Raw genomic sequence first — 22,598 nt, forward strand, 5'->3', positions numbered from 1 at the left:
CTATGGGAGGGGGCAGCCAAGATCGAGGGGGTCCCCAGCAGCGGGACCCCCGCGATCAGACATCTTATCCCCTATCCTTTGTCTAGGGGCGGAGTACCCCTTTAAGACCTTACACTTGGATAGACCCTACTGTAAATGACTTAGTCCTCTCTCGCTCTGTCCTAAAGTAATTAGGGACTGTATGGTCCTCAGTGACACATTGATTTCTTGGAGCTGTCAGGCTGGTTTCCTATGGAGCTTATTGGTCATGGCCAAGACAGAGAATAAGTAAATGTAACTTGTCTGAATATGGGCCATACGGGATGCAGAGATAGCAGTCACCACCTGGTCAGCAGAGTGCGGTTACAGATTCTGTATGGATTACAGATTACGCTTCTGTGAAAAACATAGGACCACCAGGGCTTCCATACCTATTAGAAGCCTAGGCTAAGTTTCCATTAGCTTAAAGTCCCAGTAGGCAATATTGTAATAATATAAAAGCGATATAGATAGGACTTTGACTTACATCATCTATATATATATCGTAATCAGAGTCATCAATATTGTAGCCATCATCGTCACCTATTTTAGGTTCTGTAACGTATCCATCCACATATCCTCCAGATCCAAGTTCGTCGCTCCCTGCAATAAAAGAGGCAACACTTAAGACTTTTCTGTAAGGAGACGAAAATGACGCCGAAGAACTATAGGGTGCACTACGATAGAACAGAACTGATGCCTGAGGATCGTCCATCAGCATAGAGAAACATTTCAGATATACTTTCACTCAATACAATGAGCACAGAAAGTGAATTCAATTACTCCATCTATAATAGGCATTGTGCTAGGCAAAGACTTTGCCTCAAAAGGCTGATCGATGCCGACATTATGTCCCCTCCTCCACTGTATTTATTTCCTGCTTTTTATAACCTCGTATACACTTTCAACGCCTTTTCATATCATCGTGATGGATTGAAAGGCAGGAGGCGTCTTCAATGCCGTCTATGATGTCTCCTGCTAGTGATTCCTGTACACAGTATTATGGAATTAATTGGAGAACATCGGTGATTACACATAAATAGTCAATTACACAGAAGAAAAATCAAACGCAAAATCTAGATACAATCAGGACGGTTGAGGCGGTTGTAATGAGACGCGTTACCGCTTCCTCTGTAATTTTACACAGCAGACTCAAAATACACCGTTCAATGGTAATCACCTGGTACTGAAGGCTGCAAGCCGACTGGATTACCGAAAACAAGCACCGTAATGGGCAAGATCAGAAGCCTTTAGGCTACGTATTGCAGCATTACTGTATCCCACAAGCGACCTCCATTGTCCCCAAGGCTAAGTGTTTTGCAATTTCTGTGCAAACTTTCTCTCTATAATGTAACATTAAGGTTTTGGCACCAGGTTTTGCCTCAATTTTACTGCGACGGACAGGTGGCTGCAGCATGGAATTATTAATGGAACCTCTCCCATCTATGTATCAGGGTATTAGTAGACTGAAAAAAACTAGAGCACCATTAGGCACTAGCAACAGATTATTAGAAATCTGGGTGGAAGTGGCACCTTATCGTGGAGACCTTCTTGCACGTTTTTTGGGGGAAGGGGTTTGATCCATCTCACTCTCATCCAAAAATATTATGGCTGTGCAATTTGTTGGTGTCGTATATACATAAATATAATACTATCAATTATTATTAATATTAAGCTTAGTGGCCATAATGCAAGATTTCAGAATTATTTCTTGTTAGTAGTGACATTGAAGATAATAAAATGATCAACAATTCTTAAAATATATGTTTGATATAAATACTTGATTTAAACCATGAGACACATGATATAACCCAATTACATTGTAAACGACTGTATAGCAGCTGATCCTGCAGTCTTAATTTCTTTCAGCTTCAGAAATGTATGTTAAAGGGGTATTCCAGCATCATAAAACTGTATAAAAAAAAAAACAAAAAAAAATACCACCCCAAGATATAATTTTACCACTAATTGTACTGGTACTGTTTTTGCATGAAATAACCAAGACAGGAAGTTGTATAGTGCTTTCATTTTCAAAGTTGTGTTGTCTCAGTAGCTCCCTGGCTCCTCCCTCTTTTCCCAGACAACACATCATCCTCTGCTGTGTCAGTGGCTAGATCTTGTCTCTGAGCTCCTGCCCACAGAGTGATGTCGCCACCTCTGACCCTCCTCCAGCCTACATCACTATCTCCCTGTCATATATATATATATATATATTTACATAATTTAAATTTTGTTTGGATATTTAGGCAAAATGAGGTGTGTTGCAAGCTGTCTTGTGCTAAGCAATGTAACAGGCAGAGGAGCACACATGAAATGAATACAGCATCTACTAGACTGTTCTACTGTGTTATGTGATGTTCTGCAGTAGCTCTAGATTTGGAACTGGCTGGAGTGCTGTGGGAGGGGAGTGAGCATGTTGGGAGGGAGTGATGAAGAGCTGAAAGTAATGCATTCTGGGAATTGTAGTACTGAGCAACTGCTCAACCAGGAAGTATAGTGATAATCTGACATAGTAAGAGAAACTACAGAGCAAGAATTTTTTTTTTTTGTGGTTATAGAGCTATATGCTTCTGCAGCATTTTATAAAATATTTTTTCCTGATGCCTGAGTACCCCTTTAAGCACAAGAAGGTTCAGATGGAATAGTGTATGACTGCAGGAGCAGACTATACAGAGAGACACTTAGATGTGCATAGGAGCTGTAGATTCATAATAGTGTTTGTACATCTATATATTCTTTAAGTCTATTTATTTGACTATGTTGTGATGATTCTGGAGTCGTAGGACAAGGCCTCGGATTGGAATCACAGACAAAAAGTTTCCAAACCGTTTTTAGCACAATGAAGGTGTTCTTTTTTTTTCTCTTGTTTTTGCAGCGTCTAGAATAACAAGTCTCGTGGGGGAGATTTACTTGTCCCAAAACACAGAAATGTCTATTACTATTTCTCTTGAAATGAGAATCTGTCTCCGGGGGGAAGGAGATAACATATGGCGGGGTCTTTTGGGACTCCATTTTTAATAAACATTCCCCTTCCTCCTTGTTAAACCCTTCACCGTCTTCAGGGAATCTACGAGAAGTTTTGTATGATTTAATTTGCAGACAATCAGAGTTCGTGTTACTGGGAGCAGCCACTTCCAGGCGTGTAAATAGGACATGTCGTGTCGGTATTTTACCCAGCCTGCGGAATAATGAGCTACATCTGGATACAAGGACGCCGCCGTCTACTTTTTATTTCCTCTCGTAAAGAGAAATTGTAGAAAGTCATTTTATTTATTTGTGTCCTAGGCAGATGGGGGGGGGGGGGTAACCTGTCGTCTGGATCTAGATCTAACCAAAATTTTCTATAAAGTCCATTTTGTACATATAACACGGTCACCCACTCCTGTGTCACTAACAAACACCCACATAACAGCCCACATGGAGGACTAGGAGATAGCAATGGAAACCTGTATCCTGCCAATGACATTGATGGGATTTATAGGGTAAGTCATATATGTCTGATATGTAAGACCCCCAATACTGAACAGGCTGAGCATTCGTGCTGCTATAGGAGTATATAGAAACTAGGAGCATTCGTGCTGCTATAAGAGTATATAGGAACTACGAGCATTCGTGCTGCTATTAGAATATATAGGAACTACGAGCATTCGTGCTGCTATTAGAGTATATAGGAACTACGAGCATGTGTACTGCTATTAGAGTATAAAGGGACTGTGAGCATTCGTGCTGCTATTAGAATATATAGGAACTACGAGCATTCGTGCTGCTATCAGAGTATATAGGAACTACAAGCATGTGTACTGCTATTAGAGTATATAGAAACTATGAGCATTCGTGCTGCTATAAGAGTATATAGGAACTACGATCATGTGTACTGCTATTAGAGTATATAGGAACTATGAGCATTCGTGCTGCTATAAGAGTATATAGGAACTACGAGCATGTGTACTGCTATTAGAGTATATAGGAACTACAAGTATGGGTGCTACTGTCTATTGTAGTATATAGGAACTACAAGCATGTGTGCTGCTGCCTATTGGAGTATATTGGAAGTACGAGGATGTGTACTGCTGCCTATTGGAGTATACAGGAACTACAAGCATGTGTATTGCTGTTAGAGTATATAGGAACTATGAGCATGTGTACTGCTATTAGAGTATATAGGAACTATGAGCATTCGTGCTGCTATAAGAGTATATAGGAACTACGATGATGTGTGTGCTGCTATTAGAGTATATAGGAACTACAAGCATGTGTGCTACTGTATATTGTCGTGTACGAGGATGTGTACTGCTGCTATTAGAGTATATAGGGACTACGAGCATGTGTACTGCTATTAGAGTATATAGGAACTATGAGCATTCGTGCTGCTATAAGAGTATATAGGAACTACGAGCATGTGTGCTACCGTCTATTGTAGTGTATAGGAACTACAAGCATGTGTGCTGTTGTCTATTGGAGTATATAGGAACTACGAGCATATGTGCTGCTATTAGAATATATAGGAACTACGAGCATGTGTGCTGCTATTAGAGTATATAGGAACTACAAGCATGTGTACTACTGTCTATTGTAGTGTATAGGAACTACAAGCATGTGTGCTGCTGCCTATTGGAGTATATTGGAACTACGAGGATGTGTACTGCTGTCTATTGGAGTATACAGGAGCTACAAGCATGTGTGCTGTTGTCTATTGGAGTATATTGGAACTACAAGCATGTGTGCTGTTGTCTATTGGAGTATACAGGAACTACAAGCATGTGTGCTGTTGTCTATTGGAGTATATAGGAACTACAGCTGGATCTGCTGGTCCCACAGTTCACATAAACTCCCCCAGTATTTTTAGTTGATGATGTGTTCATGTTTTTCATTCTCACCTTCCCAAACAACATATATTTTATTTCTTTGGCGGCTTGTTGTTTGCTGGACAAGTTTTTTTTTTTAATAGTACGTTTTCCTTGGGGCCTTCCAACTCTACCCCCAACAGATGATGTAGAGAGAAGAGTTGGGCATGTTGGATTTTTACTGCCTGCTACTGTTGTGGGAGAGATTAGCTGTCTGACTGTGGCTTACCCCTCTCCATACAGGTCAGAAGAAACAACTTATTGCAAATGCGTGGCCACTTTGTCAGAATAAGCAGTTGAAACTGGAGTTAGCTTTGATCCGGCCATTGCAGTGGGTGTCAGCTGTATGTCATATGTGGGTGTCAGCTGTATGTCATATGTTCGGTAGGTTATCATAGTTTATAGGAACTTTGTAGGTACAAGACTGTGCCTCAGTTGTGCTACCCTGTAGTCAGGGGGGGGTAAAGTTCTCATCTTGCCCATATGAATGGTTCACTCTTGCTTCATCTAGTCCGGTTGCTCTATACTTACTCCACTGCTTCTGTGCCATGTTGACCTCACTGGAGCCGGTGATTTGTGGTGATGTGCACACCATTGATGCAGTGTCCACATTTGTAAATCCTGTGCTGCTGTCATGTATGTATTCCGTGTTTTTCTGTGTTGGTGTGTATTCACACTATCTTTTTATGTCTGACCAGTTTATGCATGTTGTGTGCTCTGGTCAGCATAGTGTTAAAGGGGTACTCCACTGCTCAGCGTTTGGAACAAACTGTTCTAAACGCTGAAGCCGGCGCCAGGAGCTCGTTAAGTCATAGCCCCGCCCCCTCATGAGATCACACCCCACCCCCCCAATGCAAGTCTATGGGAGGGAGCGTGACATCATAGACTTGCATTGGGGGGGGGGGGGGGGGGTGACGTCATGAGGGAGCGAGGCTATGATGTCACAAGCTCCCGGCGCCGGCTCCAGCTTTCGGAACAGTTTGTTCCAAACGCTGAGCAGCGGAGTACCCCTTTAATGTTTCCAGAAGACAGGTTTCAGGGGTTATATAGACCTTGGCTCTGCTGGTATTCCTGGCTGCTAATTGCAATGTTTCACCTTAGTCTGTGTCACATGTATTCCGAGTTCAGCCATGGCTTTGTCCTGTTTCTTTGTATCTAGATTTTAGGCTTGTTATGTTTGTACTTTGCTTGGGGTTTTAATGTTGCTCTTTGTATATATTTAGTATTCTTTGTTGATATGTTCACACCTGCTTGTATTTATCTGTTTAGCATCTGTATCGTGTTTACATGTATTCTGGATTTTTTGTTTCCTCCTAGGCTAGTTCCTGTGCACACAGTTGTGTGCCCCCCAAGCTAGGAGCCTATTTGGATTTGGCATTGATGTCCCTCCATGTTTGGAGTTGGGGTGTATTTTGTTGTCTAGGTTTCTCCTATGGATAGTTCCGTTTCCTGAGTTCTGCTTTTCTCCCTATCATAGGAGTCAGTTTGTGTCTGTATCTTGTGCTTTAGTCCGTGTTCTGACCTGTGGGTCTTTGGGAGTGTTTCTAGTGTGAATTGTGTTCTTGTAATCCTGACCTGTATAGTGTCTAACATCAGTTTACCCATTCATCTTTTGCATATCCTGGTCCTGTTTAACTGTTCCGAAGCCAGCGTCGGGAGCTCGTGACATCATATCCCCGCCCCCTCATGACGTCACTCCCCACCCCCTCAATGCAAGTCTATGGGAGGGGGCGTGACAGCCATCACGCCCCCTCCCATAGACTTGCATTAAGGGGGTGGGGCGTGACATCATGAGGGGGCACTGCTATGAAGTCATGAGCTCCCAGCTCCAGCATTTGGAGTGCGCCTGAAAAATCCAAGAAACCCGAAAAAGGGGCGTGGGCTGCCGCAAAAGGGGCGTGGTTGGTCAAAAAGGAGCGTGGTTTCACAACCCGACCGATTTACTATGGAATTCACAGAAAATCCTGTGGGTAAATGGCTGGAAATATCGACCTAGAATAAGCTGGTCAGAAAATGTTCCTGACTTTTCCCAATAGTAAATAGAGAGGAATCCTGCATGTCTGAAACAACTTTTCCCACTATTAAAAACTCTTAGTAAATGAGGCCCAATATCTTCTGTTTATCTTTTCTCTGGTTCCTGAACTGATATATGCTATAGCTTGCCTTGATATTTCTGTTTGTTGCTACTTAGCATTCCTGCCAGGTATTTGGTCCCTAGTCCTGTTTGTTGGTTATTGTTTTGTACAGTTTTGTATATTATTTTGACTCAGACGCCCTACTAGCTCAGTGAATGGACGTCATCGTGGTTGTAGATCCGTCGCCTAGGGCATATATGCAATAGGAGGGGACAGTGACTTTAGGGATAGTTAGGGCGCACTCTTCCCTGCCCTACGTGACGTGATCATGGTTTTCATTCATGGCAGCTGCACTAAACAAACAACTATAGATAATAATAATAAAACAGCATAAAAGGCATTCCATACAACAAGCCATACAAGGCAATGAACTCTTTGTAGATTTTGTTATACAGGAATCCACCAACACTCACTCAGGAATTTCTGCTAAAATACTGTCTGAGCAGCCGACTCGGTTACAGTCTAAAAATGCAACAACAGCGGCTAAATAGCTCGGGAAACGATTTAGTCAATTTGCAGTCGGGCCAAAAACACTCAATGAAATAATCAGTGGGAAAACAGAAAAAAATCTGAACCTTTCAATGCAATAAATCTCTTAAGGTCACAGACACATTCTAATACTTCAATCATCTGCAGGTTAAATGCCCAGAGTTCACAGAAGAACATTCAATCTCAAGGCTTCACCCTCCTGTTGTTCTCCGCAGTGTAATTCCATCTATTAATATTGCAAAGGGTGACAATGGCAATGGTCAGTGATCCAAATATAAGTCTGAACACAACCCTCCTGAGGAGGAACACGGAGAGGACTTGTATTTGTTCTGAAGGCTGTACAATATTACCTGAGATTTAATCATCGCCAGCACAAGAACATGGAGGCTGAAAGCAGCCAAGAGGTGATTCTGCTTTTAGAACACAATTCTCTACCAAGCGCAAGGAAAAAAGTTTGAAAGAACAATCGATAGTTTTAGAAAATCTACTGAATATTTCTCTTCTCTTCCAACATATTTTTTTTTACATTGACCAAACAACACTTCCCTAGAGCTGCCCATATACTTGCCAACTCCCTTCCTTAAAGGGTACCTCTCATCAAAAAAACTTTTGATATATTTTAGATGAATGAATGTTGAATAACTTTCCAATAGCATGTTAATGAAAAATATGCTTCTTTCTATTGTATTTTTCCCGATCAGTCCTGTCAGCAAGCATTTCTGACTCATGCTGGAGTCCTAAACACTCAGAGCTGCCAGCCTGCTTTGTTCACAGCCAAACAGGCTGTGAACAAAGCAGGCTGGCAGCTCTGAGTGTTCTCCTTTGTGAACAAAGCAGACTGGCAGCTCGTAGTGTTTAGGACTTCAGCATGAGTCTGAAATGCTTGCTGCCAGGACTGGTAGGGAGACCCCTAGTGGTCATTTCTTCAAAGTGGAAAATTAAATAGAAAGAAGCATATTTTTTTAATAACATGCAATTGTAAAGTTATTCTGCATACATTAATCTATAATATATCAAAAGTTTTTTTGATGAGAGGTACCCTTTAATTTAGTAACCTTGCTTAACCCCTTAATGACATAGGACGTAAATGTACGTCTTGGTGCCCTGGTACTTAACTTGTACATTTACGTCCTATACATGACTCATCCAGGCAACCGCTGGTAATGGCGGACATCAGCGATCGCACTGATGTCCGCCTTTAACCCCTCAGATGCCGTGATCAATACAGATCACGGCATCTGCGGAAGTGCGACACTTTGAATGGATGATCGGTCATCCAAGATGGCGGACGGAGGTCCCTTCACCTGCCTCCATCCATCCTCTCTGTGCCTTCTTTTCTGGTCCCCAATGGGGACATAAAAAGTGTAAAATAAAATAAAAAAAATTGTAAAAATAGTTTAAAATTTTTTTGAAAAAGCCCCTCCCCAATAAAGAATTAAAGGAGTAGTCCGGCGTGCACTTTTCTTATTTTATCCGGTCCGGGCTGCAAAAAAAAAAAAGAAAACAAACTTTCTCTTTCCTGCCCACCGGAGCTCCGGTATAGGTGTTCGGTCGCCGGGCTGTTTGATTCTTACTTCCTGTTAGCCCGGCACATCACATGGAGCTTTAGCCTATCACCGGCCAAGGCGGGACATCGCTGGGCTGACAGGAAGTAAGAAGCAAACAGCCCGGCGACCGAACACCAGTACCGTAGCTCTGGGGGAGCGTAGGCAGGCAAGAGAAAGTTTTTTTTGCAGCCCGGACCGGATAAAATAAGAAAAGTGCGTGCCGGACTACTCCTTTAAAGGGACCCTTTTTTCCCATTTAACCCATAAAGCGTAAAAAAAAATTTAATAAACATATTTGGTATCGCCACCTGCATAAATGTCCAAACTATCAAACTATAATGTAAATGATTTCCATACAGTGAATGGCGTAAACGTAAAATAAAAAAAGGCCAAAATTGCTGCTTTTTTATCACATCACATTCCAATTTTTTTTTTTTATTAAAAACTAATTAAAAGTCACATATACACAAAAGTTGTACCGATAAGAACTACAGATCATACGCAAAGAATGAGCCCTCAGACAGCCCTGTATATGGAGAAATTAGAAAGTTATAGGTGGTCAAAATAGGGCAATTTTAAAAATACTTATTTTGTAAAAAAAAAAGAAAAAAAAAAAGGTCGTTTTTTTTTAAAAGCAGTACAATAATAGGAACATATGTAATCATGGGTATCCCTTTAATTGTATTGACCCACAGAATAAAGAAAACATGTCATTTTTACCGGGACATGTCATAAGTGTACAGCGAGAAAATTAAACCTTCAAAAATTGCAGTTTTCTTTTCAATTTCCTCACAAATAATATTATAATAATAATTTTTGGGTTTTGCAATACATTTTATGGTAAAATAAAAGGTGTCATTACAAAGTACAATTGGTCATGCAAAAAATAAGGCCTTATATGCATCTGTTAATGGAAATATAAAAGTTATGATTTTTAGAATAAGTGGGAGAAAAAACGAAAATGCTAAAATAAAATTTCCTGTGTCCTTAAGGCCAAAATGTGCTGTGTCCTTAAGAGGTTAAAGTATCCTCAGCATCTGAAAAAAGCATTGACTTAAAGGAGTACTCTGGCGAAAATGAACTTATGCCATTTGCACAGAATAGGGGATAAGTAGTCGATCGGGGAGGGGGGGCCATGGTTGGGGGGTGTTCGAAGATCTAGGGCCCCTCGCAATCTCTAGGACCCCTGTGATCTCAGTGAGGAGCGCGTGTCATCTACTGGTAGACAGCACGACCTCCATTAATTTCTGTGGGAGCACCGATGATGCCCGAGAGCTGCACTCGGGTCTTTTCGGTACCCCCATAGAGCGCCGGGTCCCGCCCCAACCCCTGTTGATGGGAGATAAGTAAATATTCACTGGAGATCTCCTTTAAGTTGGATGGACTTGATCAGCATACACAATATAAAGAAAAGAGCAAGTCTGAGATTGCGCACATCCGACATACGGAGCAGTTAAAGGGAACCTGTCATGATATTTTACCATATATAATGCATGGCAATGAGTTATATATGGTAAAATCTACTTGCTCACCATCCCTAGGAGATGTTTCTGACCACAGGGATGGTGAGGATATGAAGCTAGAAAGTCTCCCCCGCTGTCTCCGTAAGTAGTCCCCTGGGCGGGGAGCTATACTTACCTATTCCCCTCTTCTCCAGCTGTAATCACGCTCCCTCAGCATCTTTGACAACCCTCGTTACTGCTCTGTTCCCTAAGCAAATGGAGCAGAGCGATGATGTGGTCCGTGCCTGGGCTGTCAATCATGCTGAGGGGGAGTGATTACAGTGCAGCAGATGGGACTCGGTGAGTATAGCTCCGGTCCATGGGACTACTTACAGGGCTGGCAGGGGAAACTTTCCATCTTCTTATCCTCACCATATATACAGGGGATGGTGAGGTAGAAGATTTAATAATATATAACACGTTGCCACATGTTATATATGGTAAAATCTCATGACAGGTTTCCATTAATGTCCTTTACTCCTGCTGACGTGGATCGGTACGGTGCTACCTGGCATTCTTGGCTGGAATATGTTCCTCTCAGAGGTATTGAACCCTGACGTGATCTGCCTTTTTTTCTCTTTTTTAGGTTGTGTTTTTTCTCTTTATAGGTCCCTTATTTTATTTAGTTGCCTCCTCATGTTTACCCATTTGTATTTCTTTCCCTATGTGATTACATAACCTTGTTCACTTGTGTTGCTCTTACTGGACCACCCAGGTCTATGTGTATCCTCAGCTGTTTTTGCCTGTTGGCTTATAACTTGTTTATAGTCTGTTGTTTTTCTTTTCTTTAATTATTTTTTTATAAAACAATTTGAATTTAAAAGAAAACAAGAAAAGAGAAAGTCTAACATCCCAATAAAGTGAAATCTTCTTTTATTGCCACATTGTACAGTACGAAGCACAACAACGTTCTGACCCTTACATAGTGATGGTTTGAGAAATACCCATCTCTATGTAAGGGTCCAAATGTTGATGTGCTTTGTACTGTACGATGTTGCACGTACATGACATATTTTCTTTATATTGTGTATGTTGGATCAAGTCCATCAAATTTAAGTCACATGCATCCATCCAAATTGTTTTAGATGTCTCTGTGACATGTCTATCTTGAGGTAGAGCTGGGAGAAGCACGCAGCTGAGCACTTCTCTCGCTTCCTACTCCTGCTCTTCTCGTCTCTTTATAGATTTACTATGGAATCTGTCTCCTATAGCAAGACAGAAATTGCAGAATATTGGGGATATAAGGACTCAGAAGCAAACTTCTCTGTCACATGGTTGTTTCAGCAACTGTGCCACTCAGGGTTAGTTGCTTGTCTCTTAACTGAGCTTTGCAGAATGGGCTGGAGTTACACTTTAAAGGGGTTATCCAGGAAAAACTTTATATATATATATATATATATATATATATATATATATATAATATATATATATATATATATATATATATATATATATATATATATATATATCAACTGGCTCCAGAAAGTTAAACAGATTTGTAAATTACTTCTATTAAAAAATCTTAATCCTTTCAGTACTTTTGAGCTTCTGAAGTAAAGGTTGTTCTTTTCTGTCTAAGTGCTCTCTGATGACACGTGTCTCGGGAACCGCCCAGTTTAGAAGCAAATCCCCATAGCAGACCTCTTCTAAACTGGGCGGTTGCTGAGACAGGTGTCATCAGAGAGCACTTAGACAGAAAAGAGCAACCTTAACTTCAGAAGCTCATAAGTACTGAAAGGATTAAGATTTTTTAATAGAAGTCATTTACAAATCTGTTTAACTTTCTGGAGCCAGTTGATATATATATAAAGAAAAAGTTTTTTTCCTGGAATACCCCTTTAATGTACACTAACTGATCATTACACAGAGAATATAGTTAAACATCCTAATGCCAATCTGCAAAGCGCTGTGTAACTTGCCTTCGGTCTACATTTTCTTACTAGTTTTAATGTACTATCCGACATGCAATCGTAAGCAGTTACCCCAATCTATTATTTCTATACCCCAATATGGATTTATAACCTATAAGGGGTAATCCAGGGGTTCCATGGAAGCTAATGAAACCGAGTTGTAATACCACACACAACCTGAGGAAAAGAGTGGAGCTGTTTCTGAAATATAGCAGCAATTTTTTACAAATCATGTATAAGGGGGGGGGGGGGGGGGGGGGGTTCTATTAAGTATCTTCATCTCTGGCCAAAATGGAAAGCAGCTACAAAAAATGTCTCTTTCTTTGGAGGATCTTTCCTGCATTACACAGACCACTCACTGATTTGAATGAAAATTGTGTACAGCTAAATTTCCCCCATGTTAGCGATGCAGGGAAACTGAACACATAGTGCTATGGTTCCCCACATAGTAGATCTAGTGGCTGAAGGTCCCAGCTGAGGTACATCTGCTTATTGTCAGGGGACCCTACCCAACAGGCAGCATGCTAGCTGTCCGAGTCTTGCTGGGAATAAAACAAAAAACATAAAAAATTGTGTTTAGAAAGAAAAAAATTTAATGTAAAAGTAAATCCCTGTGCCTTAATAAGTTTACTTTTAGGGTTGGGTCACACGAAATGTATTTTACGCTGTGGATCCACCGATGACTGACCCTAGAGTGAGCCCCCTTCCCGTGTCAGTATGTCCGCTCATAGCAGAAATCCGCTGCTACGAGCTCAAAGAGGGATCTGCACGACTGTAGCGCGCATCTGTAAACTGTGCGCGCATGAGCTAGGCAGAGAGTGGCCGCGATGTCTGAGAGTAAACTGCGCATGTGCGCGTAGTTTACTCCAGTATCACAGGTCCCTGTGTGTATGCTCGTAGCAGCGGGTTGCTGCTACGAGAAGACACACGGACACAGGCAGGGGGCTCACTCTAGGTTCGGTCATCGGCAGATCAGCAACGTAAAATACGCTGCCAATTCGTTAGGTGTAACCCTACCCTAATTGTATATAAAAAAAAAACGTTATAAACTATACATTAATATTAGCAAATTATGCCTTCCAAGTTATCAAAAATTCATATGTTGCCCAAAAGGGTATTAATAATGATCACAACATGTGCCGCAAAAAATAAGCCCACACAACTCAGAGAAAAAATGTCCAAAAGTCCTGGAATGAAGGGACACATACTAAAAATATTACTGTGCAAAATATATATGCAAAACTAGAAAAATATAAGACTAAAACCTAACTTTGTACACCATGATTGTAGCAACTTGTATAATAAAGTCAACATATTGTTTTACTGTAAACTCTGTTTATAGGGGTTTATGGGAAGACAGCTAGCAGATGAATCCCTTAGGCTAACAGATGTAAATAGTGTGGGAGATTAGCTCAGTAAAACGAGTCAAATTGCAGCAAAATAGCAGTTATAGACAAAGGTAACGTTTAAATAGGGCTTTTACTGTCTTTATTTTTTAGTAACGGATGGTGGTTTCCCAGCGGCCGGACCCGCGCAATCAGACATGTTATGCTTTATCCTTTGGATAGGGGATAACATGTCTAGGGGCGAAGATCCCCTTTAAAGACCAGTGATGAGCTGTCTTCATTACCTGTGCTGATCTGGGCTAGTCTGAAATCCTGGAGTGGCCAAGGAAGGGGATGAAAAGCCCCAATACCAAACTTGCCTTTCATCCCATAAAAATCCAAGCTTAACAGGACTTACTGAAGTCCCTAGCAAGGTAGGTTTTCCAGGAATTTAAAGAGTACCTGTCATCAAAAAAACTTTTTATATTTTGTTAATCAGTGTATTAGAAACAACTTTCTAATAACGTGATACATTTTTAAAAGATATTTATATTTTTTTTACTTTTAAAAACCTACCACTAGGGGTCTCCCTACATGCTCTGGCTCAGAGAGTTCGGACTCATGTCGGCCTGGCAGCACGAGTCCGAAATCTCAGTGCAGCTGGGACACTGAAGTGCACAGCGCAGCTCCCTGCCTGTCAATCAGTTCACTCCCCCGTGCAGCGCTGTGAACGGCAGTCAGGACGGCCACCTGCCACAATGAACACTGTGCGATCGCTGCCCCGGCATTAACCCCCCCTCCGGCAAGCGCGTTGAATGGCAGGCAGGACAGCCGCCTGCTACAATGCATGGCTGTGCCTGCTACAATAAACACTCTGCTGCCACGACACAACCCCCCTCCCCTTCCCTGTCACTGCTCTCCGCTCCCTCTGCTGCCTGGAAGGGCGAAAGTCTTACCCGGCAGGCTTCAGCTGACGTCACGCCTGGCAGGTAACGCCCCCCCCCTGCAGCTGAAAAAGCTCACAAGCAGTGAGCATGCTTTACAAGAAGATAAATAAAGAAATACTTAAATAAATTGAAAAAGGAAAACTGTGGGGGGACACCAAATGAAGAGGGGAACACACCAGCAACATAATATACATTCTTTACATGGTGACAGGTACTCTTTAAACTATTGGATTTCCCATATCTCACCCAGCTTCCCATGGATGAGATATGCACCTGAAACCTGGTAACCACATATGGCAGGTACCTTGAGGAAATACAGTGATACCCGAGCACCATATCTGTCACAATTAATCTCACAATTAACATTGTACAGTGCTATGTTATATGTAGGCACATAAAGGATAAAGGCTAACATCAGTAATACTCACGGAAGGTCTTGATGACTTCACTGGGAATACTAAGCTGACTGTCTCCAAAAGAGTTCAGTGCTTTTACTGCAAACTGATATTTTGTGTCTGGTGTCAGACCTTTAAGCACCATTGAGTCCATTTGTACCTGTTCTGTAATAGCGACCCAATCACTGTCAATATCCGGCCTAAGACAAAACAGAAGAAAAAGGAAGGAAAGAGCCGTCAACAAAAAAATAGGACCTAAAGCACCTCTGTTAGGATAAAGTAACAGCAGCAGAGTAAGTGAATATGTCATTTTTTGTCAAGACTCACAGGCTTTTTATATTAATGAGGAATGTTAATGAGGAAGCAGGACTCATAGGCTTAATGAGTGGGCGGAGGGAGGAGGACTCACAGTCTTTATGAGTGGGCGGAGGGAGCAGGACTCACAGTCTTTATGAGTGGGCGGAGGGAGCAGGACTCACAGTCTTTATGAGTGGGCGGAGGGAGCAGGACTCACAGTCTTTATGAGTGGGCGGAGGAAACAGGACTCACAGGCTTTATGAGTGTACGGAGGGAGCAGAACTCATAGGCTCTCTCTATAGTGGGCTGGGTAAGCAAGAATCGCAGTTTCTTTCTATGAGTGGGCTGGGGAGGAAACAAAACTCTCTCTCTGAGCTGGTCCTGATAACTTAAGCAGGTGGAGGAAGCAGGACTTACAGGCTTTCTCTGTGAGTGGATGGGGGAAGCAGGACTTACAGGCTTTCTCTGTGAGTGGGTGGGGGAAGCAGGACTTACAGGCTTTCTCTGTGAGTGGGCGGGGGAAGCAGGACTCACAGGCTTTCTCTATAAGTGGGTTCTGATCCTTTTACTGGACAAAGCAAGCAGGACTCACAGGATTTCTCTATGAGTACACAGAGTAAGCAGGACTCACAGGCTTTCTATATAAGTAAGTGAGGGAGCAGGACTCACAGGCTTTCTATATAAGTAAGTGAGGGAGCAGGACTCACAGGCTTTCTATATAAGTAAATGAGGGAGCAGGACTCACAGGCTTTCTCTATGAGTGGTAGGAGGAAGCAGAACTCATAGGTTTTCTGTATGAGTGGGAGGGGGAAGCAAGACTCACATGCTTTCTCTATGAGTGGGCGGGGGAAGCAGGACTCACAGGCTTTCTGTATGAGTGGGTGGGTGAGCATAAAAATGATATATCCTCAAGCTTAGCCCATCCAGCAATCTACTCAGCCCGTCCATACATCTGCTTAGGTAGGAAGTCATAGCATATATGAAATAATACATATTAAGAATACTGTTGTTTAAAGTCAGAGATGGTCATAAAAAGTAGTTCAGAGAATTACAGTGGAAAATGGGGGACAACATTATACATAAAGCAGATTAGTTGTAAATTGTCCTCCTCTATCAACTTTTATGTAGCAGATATGTGTTTGTTATATCTGATTCAGAGAGGAAACTTCCATTACAGCTCCCACGGGCATATACTTGTAGTATTCCTTGTAATACAGCATATCTGATGTGTCAAACAAGGAAGGGGGGGGGGGTGTAAAGATTTAACATTTTAATCTACATTATGATCGCAAAACACAAAAAAACTTTTTTAAATTAACTTTTTGGGTCCAGAAAGATATCAGGGGAGTAGAACCGGTAGACACTGCGTCGCTGGCCTCAAAAGAGTTGACTTGTGAAACACTTGTGTGGCGGTACAACATCTATTTGCAGTCACTAAATGCAGATGCGTCCCGGGAGAGATACTCATCAAAAGACAGAGATTTACACATCTCAGAGTCAAAAGATCAGAACACAAGAACCATCTGAGAGGAGCCGCAATGAAAGCTCCGACTCGCATCAGCAGAAGGATGGTTCATGTCGTCTGCCTCCCTATAGAACTTCTCTCTCTCCTTTTCTTCTTATGTCTTTTTTTTTTTTTTGTGTTTATTTTTTAAGGTTTTTGTATTTTAAGCAAAGACACATTTGCTCTACAAAAAGGATCAGGTCATGGAGCAGCGGTTATGTACCCAAAGAGAAATAACCATTGCTGACTCAATGCTTTTGGAAAGTTTCTAGACCCTTTCACTTTTTGTGTTACAATAAAAAGAAAAATCAAGTTTCCCCAGTCATTCTTCGCTCTATACCCCATAATAAGGAAATGATAACAGAATATTAGAAATCAATTTTAAAATATTGAAAAGGTAACACTGAAATATTGCAATGACATAAGTATTCATACCCTTTACTCAGGACTTAGTTGAAGCCCCTCTGGCAGTGATTCCAGCATCTGGTCTTCGTGGGGATGAGGCCACAAGGTTTATACACCCGGATTTGGGGATTTTCTGTCATTCTTCTCTGCAGATCCTCTCAGGCTTTGTCAGGTTGGATGGAGACCGTCGGTGGAAGCCATTTTCAGGTGTCTCCAGAGATGTTCCATTGGGTTCAGGCTCTGGCTGGGCCACTCAAGAGCATTCACAGAGTTGTCTCTAAGTCATTCCTGTGTTGTCTTGGCTGTGTGCTTAGGGGCATTGGGGGAGATTTATCAAAACCTATCCAGAGGAAAAGTTGCTGAGTTGCCCAGAGCAACCAATCAGATTGCTTCTTTCACTTTTTACAAATGAAAGAAGTGATCTGATTGGTTGCTATGGGCAACTCAGCAACTTTTCCTCTGGACAGGTTTTGATAAATTCCCCCATTGTCTTGGAAATTGAACCTTCAGCCCAGTATAAGGTCCAGAATAGTCTGGATCCAGTTCTCATAAAGAATAGCTCTGTATATTGTTCCATTCAGCTTTCTCTCAACCCCGATCAGTCTCCCTATCCCCGCCAATGAGAAACACCCAAATGTATAATGCTTCTTCCACCAACTGTAGGGATGGTATTGGGCAGGTGATGGGCAGTGCCTGGTTTCCTCCAGACATGATGTGGCCCCAACCATACTTCACTGTAGGGATGGTATTGGACAGGTGATGGGCAGTGCCTGGTTTCCTTCAGACATGATGCTGCCCCCACCATGCTTCACTGTAGGGATGGTATTGGACAGGTGATGGGTAGTGCCTGGTTTCCTCCAGACATGATGCTGCCCCCACCATGATCACTGTAGGGATGTATTGGGCAGGTGATGGGCAGTGCCTAGTTTCCTCCAGACATGATGCTGCCCCCACCATGATCACTGTAGGGATGTATTGGGCAGGTGATGGGCAGTGCCTGGTTTCCTCCAGACATGATGCTGCCCTCACCATGATCACTGTAGGGATGGTATTGGGCAGCTGATGGGCAGTGCCTGGTTTCCTCCAGACATGATGCTGCCCTCACCATGCTTCACTGTAGGGATGGTATTGGGCAGGTGATGGGCAGTGCCTGGTTTCCTCCAGACATGATGCAGCCCCCACCATGCTTCACTGTAAGGATGGTATTGGGCAGGTGATGAGCAGTGCCTGGTTTCCTCCAGACATGATGCTGCCCCCACCATACTTCACTGTAGGGATGGTATTGAGCATATGATGGGCAGTACCTGGTTTCCTCCAGACATGATGCTGCCCACACTATTCTTCACTGTAGGGATGGTATTGAGCAGGTGATGGGCAGTGCCCGGTTTCCTTCAGACATGATGCTGCCCCCACCATGCTTCACTGTAGGGATGGTATTGGACAGGTGATGGGTAGTGCCTGGTTTCCTCCAGACATGATGCTGCCCCCACCATGCTTCACTGTAGGGATGTATTGGGCAGGTGATGGGCAGTGCCTAGTTTCCTCCAGACATGATCCTGCCCCCCCCCCCCATGATCACTTTGGGGATGGTATTGGGCAGGTGATGGGCAGTGCCTGGTTTCCTCCAGACATGATGCTGCCCCCACCATGCTTTACTGTAGGGATGGCATTGGGCAGCTGATGGGAAGTGCCTGGTTTCCTCCAGACATGATGCTGCCCTCACCATGCTTCACTGTAGGGATGGTATTGGGCAGGTGATGGGCAGTGCCTGGTTTCCTCCAGACATGATGCTGCCCCCACCATACTTCACTGTAGGGATGGTATTGAGCATATGATGGGCAGTACCTGGTTTCCTCCAGACATGATGCTGCCCACACTATTCTTCACTGTAGGGATGGTATTGAGCAGGTGATGGGCAGTACCGGGTTTCCTCCAGACATGATGCTGCCCACACCATGCTTCACTGTAGGGAAGGTATTGGACATGTGATGGACAGTGCCTGGTTTCCTCCAGACATGATGCGGACCCCACCAGGATCACTGTAGGGATAGTATTGGGCAGGTGATGGGCAGTGCCTGGTTTCCTCTAGATATGATGCTGGCCCCACCATACTTCACTGTAGGGATAGTATTGGGCAGGTGATGGGCAGTGCCTGGTTTCCTCCAGATATGATGCTGCCCCCACAATGCTTCACTGTAAGGATGGTATTGGGCAGGTGATGAGCAGTGCCTGGTTTCCTCCAGACATGATGCGGCCCCCACCATGATCACTGTAGGGATGGTATTGGGCAGGTGATGAGCAGTGCCTGGTTTCCTCCAGACATGATGCTGCCCCCACCATACGTCACTGTAGGGATGGTATTTAGCAGATGATGGGCAGTACCTGGTTTCCTCCAGACATGATGCTGCCCACACTATTCTTCACTGTAGGGATGGTATTGAGCAGGTGATGAGCAGTACCTGGTTTCCGCCAGACATGATGCTGCCCACACCATGCTTCACTGTAGGTAGGGTATTGGACAGGTGATGGGCAGTGCCTGGTTTCCTCCAGACATGATGCTGCCCCCACCATGATCACTTTAGGGATGGTATTGGGCAGGTGATGGGCAGTGCCTGGTTTCCTCCAGACATGATGCTGCCCCCACCATGATCACTGTAGGGATGGTATTGGGCAGGTGATGGGCAGTGCCTGGTTTCCTCCAGACATGATGTGGCCCCAACCATACTTCACTGTAGGGATGGTATTGGACAGGTGATGGGCAGTGCCTGGTTTCCTTCAGACATGATGCTGCCCCCACCATGCTTCACTGTAGGGATGGTATTGGACAGGTGATGGGTAGTGCCTGGTTTCCTCCAGACATGATGCTGCCCCCACCATGATCACTGTAGGGATGTATTGGGCAGGTGATGGGCAGTGCCTAGTTTCCTCCAGACATGATGCTGCCCCCACCATGATCACTGTAGGGATGTATTGGGCAGGTGATGGGCAGTGCCTGGTTTCCTCCAGACATGATGCTGCCCTCACCATGCTTCACTGTTGGGATTGTATTGGGCAGCTGATGGGCAGTGCCTGGTTTCCTCCAGACATGATGCTGCCCTCACCATGCTTCACTGTAGGGATGGTATTGGGCAGGTGATGGGCAGTGCCTGGTTTCCTCCAGACATGATGCAGCCCCCACCATGCTTCACTGTAAGGATGGTATTGGGCAGGTGATGAGCAGTGCCTGGTTTCCTCCAGACATGATGCTGCCCCCACCATACTTCACTGTAGGGATGGTATTGAGCATATGGTGGGCAGTACCTGGTTTCCTCCAGACATGATGCTGCCCACACTATTCTTCACTGTAGGGATGGTATTGAGCAGGTGATGGGCAGTTCCCGGTTTCCTTCAGACATGATGCTGCCCCCACCATGCTTCACTGTAGGGATGGTATTGGACAGGTGATGGGTAGTGCCTGGTTTCCTCCAGACATGATGCTGCCCCCACCATGCTTCACTGTAGGGATGTATTGGGCAGGTGATGGGCAGTGCCTAGTTTCCTCCAGACATGATCCTGCCCCCCCCCCCATGATCACTTTGGGGATGGTATTGGGCAGGTGATGGGCAGTGCCTGGTTTCCTCCAGACATGATGCTGCCCCCACCATGCTTTACTGTAGGGATGGCATTGGGCAGCTGATGGGCAGTGCCTGGTTTCCTCCAGACATGATGCTGCCCTCACCATGCTTCACTGTAGGGATGGTATTGAGCATATGATGGGCAGTACCTGGTTTCCTCCAGACATGATGCTGCCCACACTATTCTTCACTGTAGGGATGGTATTGAGCAGGTGATGGGCAGTACCGGGTTTCCTCCAGACATGATGCTGCCCACACCATGCTTCACTGTAGGGAAGGTATTGGACAGGTGATGGACAGTGCCTGGTTTCCTCCAGACATGATGCGGACCCCACCAGGATCACTATAGGGATAGTATTGGGCAGGTGATGGGCAGTGCCTGGTTTCCTCTAGATATGATGCTGCCCCCACCATACTTCACTGTAGGGATAGTATTGGGCAGGTGATGGGCAGTGCCTGGTTTCCTCCAGATATGATGCTGCCCCCACAATGCTTCACTGTAAGGATGGTATTGGGCAGGTGATGAGCAGTGCCTGGTTTCCTCCAGACATGATGCGGCCCCCACCATGATCACTGTAGGGATGGTATTGGGCAGGTGATGAGCAGTGCCTGGTTTCCTCCAGACATGATGCTGCCCCCACCATACGTCACTGTAGGGATGGTATTTAGCAGATGATGGGCAGTACCTGGTTTCCTCCAGACATGATGCTGCCCACACTATTATTCACTGTAGGGATGGTATTGAGCAGGTGATGGGCAGTACCTGGTTTCCGCCAGACATGATGCTGCCCACACCATGCTTCACTGTAGGTAGGGTATTGGACAGGTGATGGGCAGTGCCTGGTTTCCTCCAGACATGATGCTGCCCCCACCATGATCACTGTAGGGATGGTATTGGGCAGGTGATGGGCAGTGCCTGGTTTCCTCCAGACATGATGATGCCCCCACCATGCTTCACTGTTGGGATGGTATTGGGCAGGTGATGGCAGATGATGGTTTTCTCTAGACATGACGTCTTTTGTTGATGTTTTTTTCAGAACAGATATAAACAGATTTTTTTTTTGCCCCCACTTCTTCAGATCTGTGCATCCACACAATCTCTGAGCTCTATACATTTGCACACATTTCTGAAATTCAATTTAACATTCTCATTATGGAGTATTGAGTGCAAATTGGTGAGAAAAAATATTCTTTATGTTTTCTTTATAATTTTTATTTTAGTTTAAAGGCCTCAACATAGTCTGAAGACTTTCCGAATGTAGTGTATAATAGCCTTACTTGGGGATAGGACATTTACACAATTTTTAACCAGACAGGTTATAAAAGTAAGTTCGATCTGGTCAGACCTTTGCTACCCCACTGTTGCTGATGAGAGGGCAGCACAAACATACCCTCTCCATAGAATGAAATGGGGGTGTCAGAAATAGCCAAATATGCAGAGCAGATGCTCACATAAAGAGGAGAACTTCTCTCCTGCTGAGACCAGAGTCTAAGCCCCCCCCCCCCCCTTGTTCTTAGTGGTGGGGACCCCAAGGCCAGACCTGCTAGAGGGGTTATAAAAATTCAATATATGTTGTCATGGGACAACCAGGGGCGTTGCTAGGTCTGCAGAAGACCGGGGCTAGAGCCCATAGTCCAGGTCATGCCCCTAACCACACCCTCAGCT

General features: G+C 44.0%; 1 protein-coding gene and 1 long non-coding RNA gene across 4 annotated transcripts in view; one reads left to right on the plus strand and one right to left on the minus strand.

Annotated features, from left to right (window-relative positions):
- EGFLAM (EGF like, fibronectin type III and laminin G domains) overlaps window positions 1-22,598 on the minus strand; it is a 167,153-nt gene that overhangs the window by 50,256 nt on the left and 94,299 nt on the right. For all 3 annotated transcript variants that reach the window (XM_056546224.1, XM_056546215.1, XM_056546231.1), the window contains 2 exons: window positions 15,146-15,312; window positions 506-621 (listed from right to left, as the gene is read on the minus strand). In XM_056546224.1, coding sequence (XP_056402199.1) covers window positions 506-621; window positions 15,146-15,312 — 283 coding nt within the window. The remainder of the gene's footprint in view (window positions 1-505; window positions 622-15,145; window positions 15,313-22,598) is intronic.
- Window positions 1-22,598, plus strand: part of LOC130295456 (uncharacterized) — a 76,240-nt gene that overhangs the window by 6,989 nt on the left and 46,653 nt on the right. The window lies entirely within an intron of this gene.

This window comes from Hyla sarda, chromosome 1 (genome assembly GCF_029499605.1).
Source record: "Hyla sarda isolate aHylSar1 chromosome 1, aHylSar1.hap1, whole genome shotgun sequence".
NCBI classification, from domain to species: domain Eukaryota; kingdom Metazoa; phylum Chordata; class Amphibia; order Anura; family Hylidae; genus Hyla; species Hyla sarda.